General features: G+C 43.5%; 1 protein-coding gene across 1 annotated transcript; it reads left to right on the top strand.

Moving 5' to 3' along the window:
* The first annotated feature begins 1064 nt into the window (after window positions 1–1064).
* Window positions 1065–11883, top strand: C14H5orf24 (chromosome 14 C5orf24 homolog). The gene is made up of 2 exons (XM_052156349.1): window positions 1065–1324; window positions 7419–11883. The coding sequence occupies exon 2, from the start codon at window positions 7422–7424 to the stop codon at window positions 7986–7988; it is 567 nt and encodes a 188-aa protein (XP_052012309.1). The 5' UTR covers window positions 1065–1324; window positions 7419–7421; the 3' UTR covers window positions 7989–11883.
* Window positions 11884–16339: the final 4456 nt, after the last annotated feature.

Below are 16339 nucleotides of genomic sequence, written 5' to 3'. Positions count from 1 at the left end.
AACACCATCACCATCTGAATAGCCTCATGTTTGGAGGTGGGCAATTGTAGTGGGTATTCCTGGTTGTCAACTTGACTATATCTGGAATGAACTACAATCTAGAATTGCAAGGCTCACCTATGATCCTAATCTAGAGGCTCAGAGATACAAGTTTCTGACCTGGATCTTGGCATGGAGATCTTGAAGCATAGTGGCTATGAATTCCAGAAGATTAACACAAGGAGATCTCCAGTTCAAGATCATCTGGGATTAAAGGCATGGAGGCACAGGCCTTTAATCTGGGCTACACCCTCTTCTGGAGATCTATATAAGGACATTGGAAGAAGGAAGATTGACTCACTCTTCCTTGCCTGCTTGCCTCGTGGGACTGAGCAACTGCTAGATCCTTGGACTTCCATCCACAGCTGCTGCTGACCATTGTTGGGGAGTTGGTCTATAGACTGTAAGTCATCGACAAATTCCCTATGGGAATTCCCAAATGGGCATAGAGACTGCCCATACGTTCTGTGACCCTAGAGAACCCAAACTAATAAAGCAATCTCACCCTACCCACCCTTAAGAAAGCAACGGGCAAACAAACAAAAAAAAAAAAAACAAAAGCCCCTCAAGCCGGGTAGTAGTGGCACATGACTTTAATGCATGACTTTAACTTGGGAGGCAGGTGGATTTCTGAGTTCGAGGCCAGCCTTGTCTACGGAGTGAGTTCCAGGACAGCCAGGGCTACACAGAGAAACCCTGTCTCAAAAACACTCTCCCTCTCCCCTCCTCCCCCCCCTCCCAAAAAGGGAAAGGCAGACAATGCGTCTTAATGGCTGCAAACAGACAAGATCAAACACGGTTTACAAACAGCTGTGAAAACGGCTTCTGGACGACAGCAGCGGGATTCAAACGCTGCCCGCGTCACTGAGCAATCCTGTGTTCTGAGAAACTTGCAGCGTGGACCATCAGATGCTCACTCAGGCCAACCGCACTCCCTTCTTGGCGGGACCGTAGCTCCGCACGGGCATCAGCGCGCGCACACGCACGCGCAACCTGCGCGCGGGCTGCACGGCCAGTCTCGCGATACTTAGGCGTGCCTGCGTCTGCGCGACCGGCGCTCACATTCCGGGGCTGTGGCGGCTTCTTCCTCCCGCGTCCGGGGCCCGCGGTGAGGGCTCTTGGGAGTCGGGCACTGGCGTGGGCTTCGCCGCCGCCGCCGGCCCTCTGCCGTGACTGGACTGGCCCGCCCGGAGCGGGCGCGGCCGAAGTAAACGGAACGGGCGGGAGCTTTCCTGCCTATGGGCGGCCCCTGGGCGCTCTGAGGGCCGGGCTCCGAGCGGCCGAGGTAGGGCGCGGGGCGGCGGCTGGCGAGGGGCCCGGCGAGCGAGGGCGCGGGATGCGGCGGCGAGCGCGGGCGCCTCCTATCTCCGGGGCGGCCGGGCCCGCGGTACTTCCGCCCAGGCGCCCGCCGGCCCCGCGGCAGACGGAAGTCTCGGCGCGGGCCGCGCAGCCGGGGCTGCAGGGTGGGCGCGGGGCTGCAGGCTCGCCCTCGAGCTGCGGTAGTCCCCGCTTCCCGGCGACCCGGCGGGGATCGCCTCGGGTTCCAGTTAGGATGCTGGCTTGGGGGACTGCCGTGGGGCACGGCTAAGGAGCGCAGAGAAGACAAAGGAGACCGTTATTTTTGTTGTGTCCTAGTAGCTAAACTTCTCTCGAGGAGCGGAACAGCGTCCTCAGTGATTGACACGGCCTCCCACACACTTGTTTAGAATTATAAAATAATATGGAATTATATATAGTAATTAGCCACATAGCAACAAAAACCCGAGGATTATGTGATAATTGATCTTTGGAGGAGAACGTGTTGTGGGCCTTTGAAGCTTTGCTATATTTACAAAGCTTCAAGGTATCTTGTGAATTTACTAAAAATAGTTTTCTTGGGAGCAATGTCTGCCACATTTAAGCTAAAAAAAGTGATTGTTTCATTGAAAGACGGCAGGATGAAACACCCACAGTAAAACTTAAAGGAAAGCAGATCGCAGCAGACCTTCCAAATTACTAATTTAGTCACATTAAAACTCCTTGTGGGCTTCCTTAAACTTTCCTGTAAACCATTTTAAAAGGTACTTCTTCATTGGTGCGTACAAGGCATAGGGTTCCACCCCTAGTACCACAAACAAAACAAAATCAACTGTAGCCTTTGCTTTGCAACATAATTTGTTCTATAACTCCTAGCTTAAATTCCACCCACGTCTTAAGAGAAATTCTTCCCACTTTCTCAAATGGAACCCTACATCATTTTAGTGAACTTTGCATGGAAAGATTCCAAGAATAGCTGGGAAAAAAGCAATTATCAGCGTGTACAGGTCTTGAAGAGAACTAGGGTTTGGTTCCCTGCACCACGTTGCACAACTGGAACGCCAGGTTTTGCACCCGGGGACACTCAACACTCATTTGTTCTCATGAAGACAAGCGTAATTTAAGAAATGAGGTAATTGCTGACCAAGCATGTTGGGGTTAATACCTTTACACCCATTGCTTGCTTGGTGAGGCAGGAGAATTTTTAAGAGTTTCAGGTCAGCCTAGACAAAGAGTAAAACAAACCTCAAAAATTAAAAACACCAAAAACCAAACCAAAGAATTATTAGCAGGTAGTCTTAGAGTAGAAAGACTCTAAGACTCAAAATAGTCATTTTGAAGAACAGGGTTAATGCTGATGTGTTGTCTAAATGCTGAAATTTATCATGCATGTAGATATATGTGGTGGTTTTATACACAAAGGATTTCCTAGTGCTGAACTAGGTTGTAAGAATATTTTTTTCCGGGCTAGAGAGATGGCTCGGTGGTTAAAAGCACTAGTTGGTCTTCCAGAAGTCCTGAGTTCAATTCCCAGTAACCACAGGGTGGCTCACAACTGTCTATATAATGGGTGGGATCTGATGCCCTCTTCTGTCATGCAGACATACATACAAATAGAGTATGCATATGTATATAAATAAATAAGTCTTAAAAACACTTTTTTCCCTTTACTGGCAGTCCCATGTGTAAGAGAAAGACCTTACTACCTCATTTCTTGCTTTCTATGAAGCACAGGGCTGGCTGTGCCCTGGATTCTCTGATTCAGTCTTCCCAGTGACGAGATCTGCAGGCATGGGTGCACATGCATTCCTAGCGTCTGAAGTCTGCCCGATGCCTTCCTTGGTTGCTGCTCTCCATTTTAGGTTTTTGAGATAAAGCCTCCTACTGAACTTGACCCTGGAGCTCTTGGAGTAGACACTGAGCAGTGGGTTGTAGGATCTGCTATGGGTCTGCTACCTCCCCCACCATGCTGTTACAGACCCGGGGTGCTGTGCTTTTTTGTATATGCTGGAGATGCAAGCCTGAGTCAACACCAAGGATTTGTGATTGTTTGAGTCCCTGGCTGTCCTGGAATTTGCGATGCAATATCTAGAGAAATTTTTGGTTGTCATAAATTTTGGGGAAAAGCAGTATTACATCTAGTGGGGTTCTGTTAAACAGCCCCAGTGTAGAGAAGACATGCTTGGCAGCCCTGACTGTATGCCCTGCCAGTACAAACTTGGTGCTCTTTTCAGATTATCTAAATTCCTATTTGGCTTTGTAATCTAGTGAGTGTCCCTGACAGGTTGCTTAAAGTCAGTTCCCATTTCTTTAAAGAAAGGGAAAAAAAGGTGTGTGTGTGTGTGTGTGTGTGTGTGTGTGTGTGTGTGTGAGAGAGAGAGAGAGAGAGAGAGAGAGAGAGAGAGAGAGAGAGCACACGTGCGAGCAAGCGCACAAGTACACACATGTTTATGTATGTGACTGTTTGTGTTGATGCAAAGGCCAGGGTGTTGTCTTCTGTGTTTGTGCTTGTCTGTCTGACTGTCTCTTTCTGTCTCTGGTTTTTCTGACGGGTTTCTTTGTGTAGCCCTGGCGGTCCTGGAATTAGCTCTGTAGACTAGGCTGACTTTGAACTCATAGCGATCACCTGCCTCTGCCTCCTGAGTGCTGGGATTGAAAAAGAGTCCCTACAGCAAGGCTCTGCCTATGTTTTTGAGGCAGGGGCTCTCCCTGAACCTGGAGCTTCCTTTTTCTTACTAAGTTGGAATCTCAAGCTCCATTGGTCTTCCCGACTCCACTCCTATCAGCGAGCTGTGTGTGTAGGCAAAACTGGGCTGCAAGGTAGGTGCTAATAGCCAGACTCTAGTGCTTAGAATTGTGCATCAACCGCTGTTAACCACCGAGCCAGTCTCCAGTCCTTTTTCCGGTTTTTTTAACAAAGCATACACTGAGGATTATGTGCAAAGTGCCTGGTATATAGAGAATGTTCAGAAACCAACTTTAGGTAATATGTTTAAAACTTGAGAGCCGGGCGATGGTGGTGCACGCCTTTAATCCCAGCACTTGGGAGGCAGAGGCAGGCCTGGTCTACAGAGTGAGTTCCAGGACAGCCAGGGCTACACAAAGAAACCCTGTCTCGAAAAACAAAACAAGAAAAAAAAATCAAAAACAAAAGCAACTTACCTTGAGGGTTTCTACTTCTTTATTCTTTTTTCTTTCATTCTTTTCCTTTTTCTGTTGTTGCTTGTTTGTTTTCCAAGACAGGGTTTCTCTGGCTTTCATGGAACCCCTGTAGACCAGGCTGACTAGGAACTAAGAGATCCGACTGCTTTAGCCTCTGTGCTGGGATTGAAGGCACGTGCCAGCTTTATCTGTTTCTTGAAATTAGAATTGGAGCTAGTGAAGTAAGTATTTATAGTTGGCTCTTATATCTTTGGGAAGTGAGTAAAAATTATTCCTTTTAATATTTTTGTTTTTCTTTGACTAGTTTTATAATTTCAAGTCTGTGTTGTTCTGACCATAAACAGATAGCTTCTCAATATACTTTTACTTCATAACTGAAACCTTAAACCACCTGGGCAACGACTGTTGATTCTCAGCAGACACTAGGTTGAGTAGCATGTGCCCTACAGTATGAGTTCTCTCTCCTGTGCTTTCAGGAACTAAGTGCCTTATTCTGATCTCTGGGAGGAAGTGCAGTTTTATGTATGTGGAGGATGCCACTTCAGGTGTGACCTTAATATGCTCGTTCTATTTTAAATCTGAATCGGAGCTCATGGCCTTGTCTTTCTTGCATTACAGTATTTTGGCCTGAAAACTCATTGCCCAGGTGGTACAGACTTATATAGAAGGAAAAAAAAAATGAACAGTGACTTTGGACTTGTTCAGGGCTCTGTAAAGCAAGAAGATGGCATACCTGGATATGACCTGTTTGGCATTAAGTTGTTTTGTTTTAAAGATTTATTTTTTTATTTTTTGTTTTTTCGAGACAGGGTTTGTCTGTATAGTCCTGGCTGTCCTGGAACTCACTCGTAGACCAGGCTGGCCTTGAACTCAGAAATCCACCTGCCTCTGCCTCCCAAGTGCTGGGATTAAAGGCGTGCGCCACTGCTGCCTGGCAATTTATTTTTTTATTATAAGTACACTGTAGCTGTCTTCAGACACTCCAGAAGAGGGTGTCAGATCTCATTATGGATGGTTGTGAGCCACCATGTGGTTGCTGGGAATTGAACTCAGGACCTCTGGAAGAACAGTCAGTGTTTATGGCTGCTAAGCCATCTCTCCAGCCCTGGCATTAAGCTTATGTCTTGGGAGTAAATGGTATTTGATTGTTACCATGTTTTTGATGTCCAGGTCTTGACTGACTTGTGTCTGTGTCTTCTGAGGTAGCTGAGCCTCTGTGCTGATACTCACTGCCTTTTGTTTGCAGAGAGCCCATCGGTGTGCAGGGCCAAGGCATTGTGTTTCTTGCTTGACAATATCGGTTTTGAAAAGTGTAACCCACACTCAGGAGTCTGTATAAATAATCCATTACCATAATGACTGGGTGACCTCTTGAGGGAACTGATGCGGTTAAGAGTGCACAAGTGAGAATGTGCTGCAGTATCCGGGAAAGCATGCTAAACTTAGGCAGGGACAACCATTTAATAAGAGTTCCTGGGTTTTATTTGTGTTGAATTTTTTTTTAACATTTATTTCTGCATGTGCATGTGTTGTGCAAGTATGTGGATATCAGAGGACAATTTGAGAGTAGATTCTCCTACCTTTCTGGTTATGGGAATTGAACTTACATGTCAAGTTTGATGACAAGGGGCTTTACCTGCTAAGAGATCTTTTTGTTTGGGATTTTATCATTCTAGAGTTTAATAACTTAAAAGGAAAAAAGCCTACAAAATATTAATTTTCTACTTACATCAACCTTAATCAGAATACTATAGGTGTTTTCAGAAGAATTTAGATTTTTTTTTTAAGATTTATTTATTCTATGTACATGAGTACATGGTAGCTATCTTCAAACACCAGAAGAGGGGCATCAGATCTCATTACAGATGGTTGTGAGCCGCCATGTGGTTGCTGGGAATTGAACTCAGAACCTCTGGAAGAGCAGCAGTCAGTGCTTCTAACCTCTGAGCCATCTCTCCAGCTCTCTGAAATTTAGATTTTTAAAAAAATCATTGTATGATAGTTTTGCCTACATGTATGTATGTTTACCATGGGCATGCTTGGTGTCCAAGGAGATCAGAAGAGGATATCAGTCCCCTGGAGGTGGAATTATTATTGATGGTGTGAACTACTATGTGGGTGCTGGAACCTGAACCTTGGTCCATTGCAAGAGCAAGTCTTCCTCTGAGCCATTGTTCCAGCCTCTAATTTTATGTGACATTTGTTTCTACCTATAACTGAGAAAAACCATGACTCTTGGATGCTCTTTGTGGTGTGACTTTTGGGGGGAGACATGGTCAACAATGTATTCTAGGTTGGGCACCAACAAATCAAAGACTTCCTAGTCAAGGCTGGCTTAGTGAAGCAGCAGTTAGGTCACTTATGGCTGTATAGGTCACTCATCACTGAAAAGCTACCCAGCATGGGTCATGACATAAAAGCCTCATCCCTAGAACTCCTGTCCACCTTGCCAGCTGTCTGGGTTCGCTAATCTTTCTCCTTAGCATCTGCTTCCTAGTTTTATAAACTTGGAGGGGAAGGGAGAATAAATCTTCTAGTTGAATTCTGGGCCTCTTGCCTCAAGGAAGGAATGCTTTCTTTAGTTGGTGGGAGCAGGGAGTCTGTCATGGAGTGGTGGAAGTGTTTTGGAGTCTACCCTATTGCCCTAATTTCAGGTAGTCTACATAGTTGTTAAAAGATGCTTTTCCCAGCCGGGCGGTGGTGGCGCACGCCTTTAATCCCAGCACTTGGGAGGCAGAGGCAGGTGGATTTCTGAGTTCGAGGCCAGCCTGGTCTACAAAGTGAGTTCCAGGAAAGCCAGGGCTAAACAGAGAAACCCTGTCTCAAAAAAAAAAAAAAAAAAAAAAAAAAAAAGATGCTTTTCCCGTTGCATTCTGCCATACAGATAGGTATTCATATGTATTTGTCTCTGTTTTTGGTAGAAGATGATGCATCCTGTGGCCGGCAGTAATCCAGCGTTCTGCGGGCCTGGCAAGCCGTCCTGCCTCAGTGAAGATGCCATGAGAGCTGCCGATCAGTTTGATCTGTACTCCTCCCCGCAGAACAAATACAGCCACACAGTCAGCCACAAACCAATGGTCTGTCAGAGGCAAGACCCGTTAAACGAAACACACTTGCAGCCTACCAGTGGCAGAAACATAGAGATAAAAGATGAACTAAAGAAAAAGAAAAACCTCAATCGATCTGGTAAGCGAGGCCGGCCTTCGGGAACTACCAAGTCAGCAGGATACCGGACCAGCACAGGCAGACCCCTGGGAACTACCAAAGCAGCTGGATTTAAAACAAGTCCAGGCAGACCTTTGGGTACAACCAAAGCTGCAGGCTACAAAGTCAGCCCAGGGAGACCTCCAGGTAGCATCAAAGCCCTGTCCCGTCTTGCAGATCTTGGCTATGGCTGTGGCACTGCTGCCTTTCCTTACCCTATGATGCATAGTAGAGTGGTTCACGGGCTTCAGGAACCTAGTGCTGAAGTCAAGCCGCCCAGTGAGTGAGCCAGGCAGGAGCATGGGTTAGGAGCAGATTGTTCGTCACCCCAAAGCTTGTTGCTTTAAGTTGACATGATCTTACCACGTGGACTCCCCAGTTCTGTTTCTGTTTGCTCTCCCTCACCCTGCACTTCCTTTTCTTTCTTTTTGGCTCAGAAGCTGCCGCAGTTAAGAAATGCACTTTGGGCAGGAGTAGAACATTGTATCTGTATTGTGCACAGTTCACCACACTCAGCTAAGTCATTTGCTGTCCCTTTGTGCTGTTTTTTTTGTTTGTTTTGTTTTTTGTTTTGTTTTTCGAGACAGGGTTTCTCTGTGTAGCTCTGGCTGTCCTGGAACTCACTCAATAGACCAGGCTGGCCTCGAACTCAGAAATCCACCTGCCTCTGCCTCCCAAGTGCTGGGATTAAAGATGTGCGCCACCCCTGCCTGCCTTTGTGTTGTTCTAAGTGGACTCCTCATGTGCTAAGCAGCTGCCCAAGTTAACTTTCCATTGTGAGTAACCCAGTGTGAGGCATTGTAACTGAAGGGGCAGAACAACAACTAGTGAGCAGGTTACAGGGGTAGCTGTGTGAGTTTAGAACTCTGAAGTAAGACACAGCTGTCTGGAAGCTTTGGAACTTAAAACACAGCTTCTTATTTATTGCTTTGCATGACATTAGTTGATCATTAATCCTAAAGCATTGTTTAGTGTCTGCATATGCACCAAACACTACAAACAACTCATACTTAGAGCCCTAGAATACTTTATAAACCTGCACATTATATTTAATATACAAGAAAAAAAGAACCCTTAAAAGTCTTCATGTGGCTATAATCATTCTGTTTTGTCTTTCACATACTTAGTTTCAAAGTATTATATTTTAAAACATTTATTACTATTGTTCATTTATTTAGAATGGTTTTTTAGTTTTTCTGAATAATTGTTATTACACTCCTTAAATACTTAGCTGCATTTTCAGGTTTATATCTACCAAAGGACACAAATTGAGTGGTCAGCTGCAAAATTGGTCTAAGCAGTAAGCAGTTTCCTGGCTGTTGAGACCCAAATACCAATAAATGTAACTCAGTATAAATGAAACCTGTAAAATGAATGCTGGTTAGCATAAAAATGGCATCGTGGCTCCAGGACGACTACTTCTTCCAAAAGAAGTCTCCCTAGTGAGGCTTGCTTTAGGAACAGTATAGAAAAGAGACAGGTACTAGGCATGTAGGTCTATTTAGGGAGGGCAACTGTCTTTTCTGAAAGATTTCTCGTTAATACACATTTTATTCTGCGTTCTAAGTAAAATGTTACGAACTTTAAAATTGAAAAGCTTTCCCTAGGCTAGGTGTGGTGGCCCGTGGATTTGATGCCAGCATTTGGGAGACTGAGGCAGGCAGATCTCTGAGTTTGAGGTCTATATAGTGCCAGGACAGCCAGTGCTAGGTAGAGGTCCCGCCTTAGAAAACAAAACAAAACAGAAAAGCTTTTACCGAACTGAAAAAATTATGCTTTTTTACTTGCATTTTAAAATGCCTTTGAGATTAAAATGTAGATTTACAGGACTTAAAAACTTAAAAAATCAGAAATTTAAAAAAGACACGTACTGGTTGTCTAGGCTTGCTCTCAGTCCGTGCAAGCTGACTGTATGTAAGCACCATGTTCCAGACCTTTATCAGGGGACAAACAGCAAATCTCAGGTGCCCCATGAGAGCTGGCACAATGGCTGGACATGTGCTCCTACAGGAAGCGCTGTTACATTGCACGTGGGTTCAGTAACCTCAGCAGTAGATCTTCTCACAACCATCGGGGACAGCCGAGCAGTGCTGGGTTAGCACTTAACCAGCTGTAACGTCCAGACAGCTAAAGTGCTTCAGAGTTTCTTCTTGCAGAAGCCTAGAATATAAGACTTAGTAGTTTCCTTAGAACAGTGTAGCTTCTGACACGTGCACATGCTTGCGTCCTCATTGATGTGTTCATCTGTCACCTGGCCGTGTCTGAAGTTGTTCAGCGCTGGCTGTTTAGAAGTCCTTGCACGGCTAGTTCCTGAAAACAGTTGAAATAGTCTAGTGTAGAATAATCTCACCACCAAATGTAAGGACTTGGGTGCGTGTTGTTTCCTAGTGAGTACACAGGGCATCCTTTCAGTTTGACTTCATTCCTGGTTTTGTACCTTGTCATTTCTTGTTGCCCTTCCCACACCCATCCCCTTCCCTCAGCTCTCCAGCACATCTCCTCAGTGGTGCTGTGCGGTGTGTCAGAAGATAGAGTGGATTATTGTATAATAAGTTTCCGATACATGTTCATGAAATGGGACATTGGTGTAAGGAGATATGTTGATAACAGTGTTTATGTCAGGAGCTCTATCCCAGGAAAGGGAGGCTGGATAGATGGCTACAGTTGTGAATGGATGACGTCACTTAGGAACCTGAATTTACTGTTCCTGTGAGCAGTCACCTGGAATATTAAATGTGTGCACTGGTGAGCATCTGATTCTGCTTTTCTCCTTGTGGACAGTTTACTAGTGCCATGCTGGAGAGGCACGGTGAGGACAGAAGTGAAGTCTTCACATAAAAATATTTTTACTTCTACATGATCTAAAGACTGCATTCTGCATCTTTTGTAACATGGTCTTTTGTCATGACAGACACTGAAATAGCATGTGAAACAGTTGCCTAGATGCCAGTATATTCAGTCGGGGAAAACTGTCATTCCCCCCCCACCCCCAACCCCCACTGTATAATTGTTCCTTAAAGGGTAAATTGCTAATTTTATACTGTGTGATTCTATTCTTCATAAATAGGTTTCACTATTCTATATTAAAACTTTGTCAGAAAATGATCTACTATTCAAGTAAGTTTGTTTTACTTTTTTCTTAAAAGGATATTTTAACATGCCTTATTTATTATTGTTATCAAATCAAATAAGGAGTCAATACAGATGAAAATTTCATTTTCCACAGGTATCACCTTGCCTAACTAATCTTTAGTATGGGGTGATTTTGATACTATCTTTGGAGTTTTGCACTGGATATTTAAAAAAATATATATTGGCACAATATATTGAAAAATTAAATAGTATTTGGTTTAATTTTTAATATTTGAAACATTTTTAATTAGTGTTTAAATCAGATTAACAATTCTTTGTATTTTTAATTACTTTTTTAAAAGGAACATCTGAAAAGTGGTATTTATTCATTCCAAACTGGTGTTTATGTGAATTTACATATATTTTCATGAAATAAGAATAGAGTTTCTTTGAGGTAAAATCTGGATCCATTTATTATGAGGTTAAAGATGCTTCATCCAGTGTAATAATGACTACATTAAGTTTAAATGGTGAACTTCTTCATACTTTAAGAAGCTTTAAGAGAACAGTTCAGGGGATACTAAGATGATTGCTCTGTCAGTTCCTTGTCTATATGCAGTAAAATTTATGATCCGTTACAGTAACATAACAATTCACAATAGTCTTGGGCATAAAAAGTTTTGATGCTCTTTTGTTCTGTCTGTTCTAGCATAATGACTGCGCTCAAACTCTTAAGATGTATCTAAATATTTGCTTTTCTCCCTTTCCTTCCAAGTAGACAGACCTGTGCTCTCACATACAATGTATTTAAGTTTTTTAGAAGTGATACTGTAGTAAGTCAATTGTGTGATTTAATCAGGCCACTCTGATTCTTTGATTCACAATTTCCTTTTTCCACAGACAATTATGAAATAATTACCAGTTAACTGATAATAAGCACGTTGTCCTCTGCTGTAAAAAGTCTGAATAGATACTGTGTATGTTTTAATGTCCATGAACTTGAGCTACTCGTGTGCAATTATGTGTATGGAATGGAGTAGTGTTCATGATTTGTATCTACATCATCATATGGATGTATATTTATTAATAAAGTCATCACTTTAAAACCAACTGTGTACTACTTTATTTTTTCCCATTTTTTATCTTGTAGATGGGGGTTCAGGAGTCATCTGTATGCCATGTATTTGTAGGGTCAGAGGATGGCCTTTGGGAGTTGGTCCTCACGGTGCTCTGTGGGTCTTGGGATCAAGCCCCAGCTGGACAGGCTCTGAATACCTGTTCCACCAGGCCTTCTCTTCCTACTGCTTGGTTTCTTAGCATAGTAGAGAAGTCATAAATACAAAGGGAGACCTTTTCATCATTTGTTGGTAGTATATTTATCTTAGGATTTTGTATTATTTTTATTTGTTTGGTTGGTTTTGTTTTCCAGACAGGGTTTCTCTGTCTAGCCCTGGCTATCCTGGAACACACTCTTGTTGACCTGGCCTCAAACTCAGAGATCCTTCTGCTTCTGCCTGTAGAGTGCTAGGATTAAAAAGGTGTGCAACACCCCTACATTTGGCTAAATTTTGCATTCTAATTTTCCTTATTATTTTTTATATGTAATTATATATTTGTATTTCTTGAATAATTTCTGTTTTTGGGGTATGGAGAGAGATGATTTAGTGGTTAAAAGCAGTTCCTCTTCATTAAAAATAGATATTTTTAGAAGTACATCAGGCTAATAATGTTTTCATTTAGACAGCTTCACATAGTCAAGGTGGGCCTCTAACTCACTATTCTTTTAGAAAATTTATTTATTATATGTAAATGCACTGTAGCTGTCTTCAGACACTCCAGAAGAAGGCATCAGATCTTGTTACAGATGGTTGTGAGCCACTGTGTTTGCTAGGATTTGAACTCGGGACCTCTGGAAGAGCAGGCAGTGCTCTTAACTGCTGAGCCTTCTCTCCAGCCCTCTAACTCACTACTGTAGCTAAAACTGTCCTTGAGCTCCTTTTTTTTTTTTTTTAAGTTTTAAAAAAGATTAACTTGTGTACATGTGCACACGTGTGTGTATCTTCAGAGACAAGAAGAGCATTGGATCCCTGGAGCTGGAGTTACCAGTTATGAGCTGTTGTGTGGGTGCTGTGACTTGAACTTGGGTCATCTGGAAGAGCAGCCAATGCATTTAATGTCTGAGTAGTCTCTCCAGCCGCTTTTGTTGATTGTTATTTCTTTGTTGTTGGTTTTGTTTTGAAATAGGTTCTCTCTACATAGCTCTGACTGTTCTGAAACTCACCATGTAGACTAGGCTGGCCTCTACCTCCCAAGTAGCTGTTGGGATTAAAGGCTAGGCTTCAGTTCTCTTTTGAGACTCTGCAGGCTGGCCTCAAACTCATGATGTAGCTAGGGATGATCCAGAACTATGAATCTTGTTCTGGGATTACAGGTCTGTACCACTGTACCTGGTAAATTATTATTGTTGCATTTTAATTATATGAACATATTTGTATCTGTGTATTTATATGTTCTGCTGTGTGGCTTCTGGAGATAATAGGTAGTCAGTCTTGGCAGCAAGCATCTTCCTCAATGAGCTGTTTGACCAGACCAGTCTTATGTGCGCTAATCTCGTTCCTGAAGTCTTGGCAAAATTCATGTGTCACCTGTTGTGGTTTTTCTTTTGCCTGTTTTTATTCCTAAGGATTTTCTTTAATTGACTTTACTAACATCAACTACATATTTAGAGTGTATTTTGAGTATATTAATCTTTCATCCTTTGTTGGCCCCCTTTTCCAATCCCCTTCCTCTTCTGAAGCAGCTCCCTCCTATTATGTCTGGTGTTGTTTGCTTTTGTTTATCCAAGAGTTTCAGTAGGATTATTTGTGAGCATAGGCACCTTCCCAGTGGCGATCAGCAAAGAAAATGTCACTTCCTTCTCCAGCAACTATTAAATGACCCCCCCCAAAGTATTTTGGGGGAGGAAAGGATTTATTTGGCTTATTCATTCACATCACAGTTCATCAAAGGCCGTCAAGGATGGAACAGCCTCCTCATGGCTCATTCAGCCTACTTTCCTGTGGAACCCAGGACCACCAGCGCAGGGGCAGCACCACCCACAAAGGGCTAACCCTCCTGCCAGTCACTAACAGCCTTGCCTACAGCCTGCCCTCAGGGAAGCATTTTCTAAATTAGGTGAGTCGACATGAAAACTACCAGTTCACAGATTTGTGACTGAGCATATGTATTAATTACTTTTTGTTGCTATGATAAAATGTCCTGAAGATATGAAGCCAGGGGAGAAAAGGTGTGTTTTGGCTTACAATTCCCAAATCCATCGTAGCAGCAAGAGTGTGAGGCTAACCTTTTGGGGAGGAAGCAGAGTGAGACAGAAGTGGGACCAGGCTATACAACCTCAAAGCCGTCTTCCTAAATGTTTCATAACCTTATAAATCGTGCTATCAGCTAGGGATCAAGTGGTCAAACCTGAGATCATGGAAGATATTTTGTATTGAAGGCACAACAGCACCCTAGAGTCTCCTGTGTTCTTAACTTTGACCAGTTATGAATCTCTGCAGTTGCTGCCACCTGCTGCAGAGCAGCCTCTGACCAAAGCTGAGAACAGTATTAGTCAGACATAAGAGCAAGTTGGCCATGATGGCACACGCCTGTAATCCTAGCACTTGGCAGGCAGAGGCTGGTGGATTTCTGAGTTCAAGGCCAACCTGGTCTACAGAGTGAGTTCCAGGACAGCCAGGGCTACACAGAGAAACCCTGTCTTGAAAAAACAAAACAAAAGACATAAAGAGCAAATTTGATTGGCGCAACATGTCTGTTTACTAAGGCAACAGTCGCTTTATCACCAGACCCTATGACCTCCCTTGCCACAGGCTTCTGACCAGGCTTACAGTACCAGATATGAATTCTCTCCAATGAAGCCTGTCTCATCTAACCAGAAAGCAGTTGTGACGTCATCCCCATAACAGACCTGGCACCATTGCAGCCTTGGGAGCACCATGCCTGGCTAGTTACTGGAATGAGCCCATAGCCTTGGAAGCCTGTTGATGGCCATGTTCCCCAAGCAGAGGTATAGCACCTTCAACACTGAGCGCAAAACTACCAGGAAAGAAATTCCAGATCAGTGCCTGCCCAATACCTATGTACTGCTACCAGAACTCGTGGGGTCTTGTGCAATAGGGTCTTTTCATTTCATTCTGATTGGCAACCAACAGCGGTAGTAACTGCTTCTATTGTTTTGGGGGTTTCTGGTGTCTTCCTGACCAACAACTTACAGGGAAGTAGCTTACCCTCTTCGTGAGGGTTTTCCATGTAAATGTTCCCTGACTTAGGAGGTTACAGCTTTGAAAGGGCAAAGCATTATAAAAGTTGGAAAGCCACTGAACAGGCATAATCTATCAAACATCCTAGCAACACAGCATGCTATGGTCTGTTGGCTGTTCACCGTGATAATTAGTTGGCTGAGGGTCAGGGAGATTGCTAAGCAGGTAACATGCTTGCCCCACAAGCCTGACAACTTGAGCTCTGTTCCCAGAAACCACATACTAGCTCAAGGAGGAACAGATTCCACAGAATTATCCTTTAATCTCCACATGTGTGTCAGGGAGACCTGAAGAGGGCGTCAGGTCCTCTGGAACTGCAATTATGGATGGTTGTGAGTCCCCATATAAGTGCAGAGACCCACACCTGGGTTCTTTGCAGGGGTAGCAAGTGTTCTTTCCTGCCTAGCCATCTCTCCAGTCCATAATAATAATGTTTTAAAAACGTAAAAAAAAAAAAAAAAAAAAGCATGGCTGGGAACTGTCTTGTGGTTGCTGCCAAACACCACATTAGAATGGCACATCATATAGCAATATCTGGGAAGATAAAAACTCAAAGAGTGGGCTAGAGAGATGGCTCACAGGTTAAGAGCACTGACTGCTTTTCTAGAGGTTCTGAGTTCAATTCTCAGTAACCACATGGTGGCTTACAACCATCTGTAATAGGATCTGATGCCCTCTTCTGGTGTGTCTGAAGAGAGCAACAGTGTACTCACATACAATAAATAAATAAATCTTTAAAAAACAAAAACCTCAAAGAGCTGCTTATAGTGAACTTACTTCCTAAGTGTTCTAACTTGAGCCAATATAAGTAGGGATCCATCAAAGAAGATCATGCTCTCTCTGCATTTGTTTTGGTTTTTTTTTGTTTTTTGTTTTTGTTTTTTTTTTTGTTGTTGTTGTTTTTTCAAACAGGGTTTCTCTGCATTGCCCTGGCTGTCCTGGAACTCACTCTGTAGACCAGGCTGGCCTGAACTCAGAAATCCACCTGCCTCTGCCTCCCAGAGTGCTGGGATTACAGGCGTGTGCCACCACCGCTTGGCTTGCATATAGTTTTATTCTACAGCTTTAATGTCTTTTTTTTTCTTTTGTGATGCCTATTGCACATGCTAAAATCTCAAGTGTTGGATAAGTAGTGAGGATGGCCATCATTCCTGACACAGGGGAAGCATTCCATCTCACCATGAAGTATTACATTAGCTCTGCATTTATGGTAGATATCTTAACAGCTTGAGTCTTAGTCTCCTGTC

The sequence above is a fragment of the Apodemus sylvaticus genome, chromosome 14, assembly GCF_947179515.1.
Source record: "Apodemus sylvaticus chromosome 14, mApoSyl1.1, whole genome shotgun sequence".
Taxonomy (NCBI): Eukaryota; Metazoa; Chordata; class Mammalia; order Rodentia; family Muridae; genus Apodemus; species Apodemus sylvaticus.
This window is presented reverse-complemented; position numbering and strand designations above follow the sequence as displayed.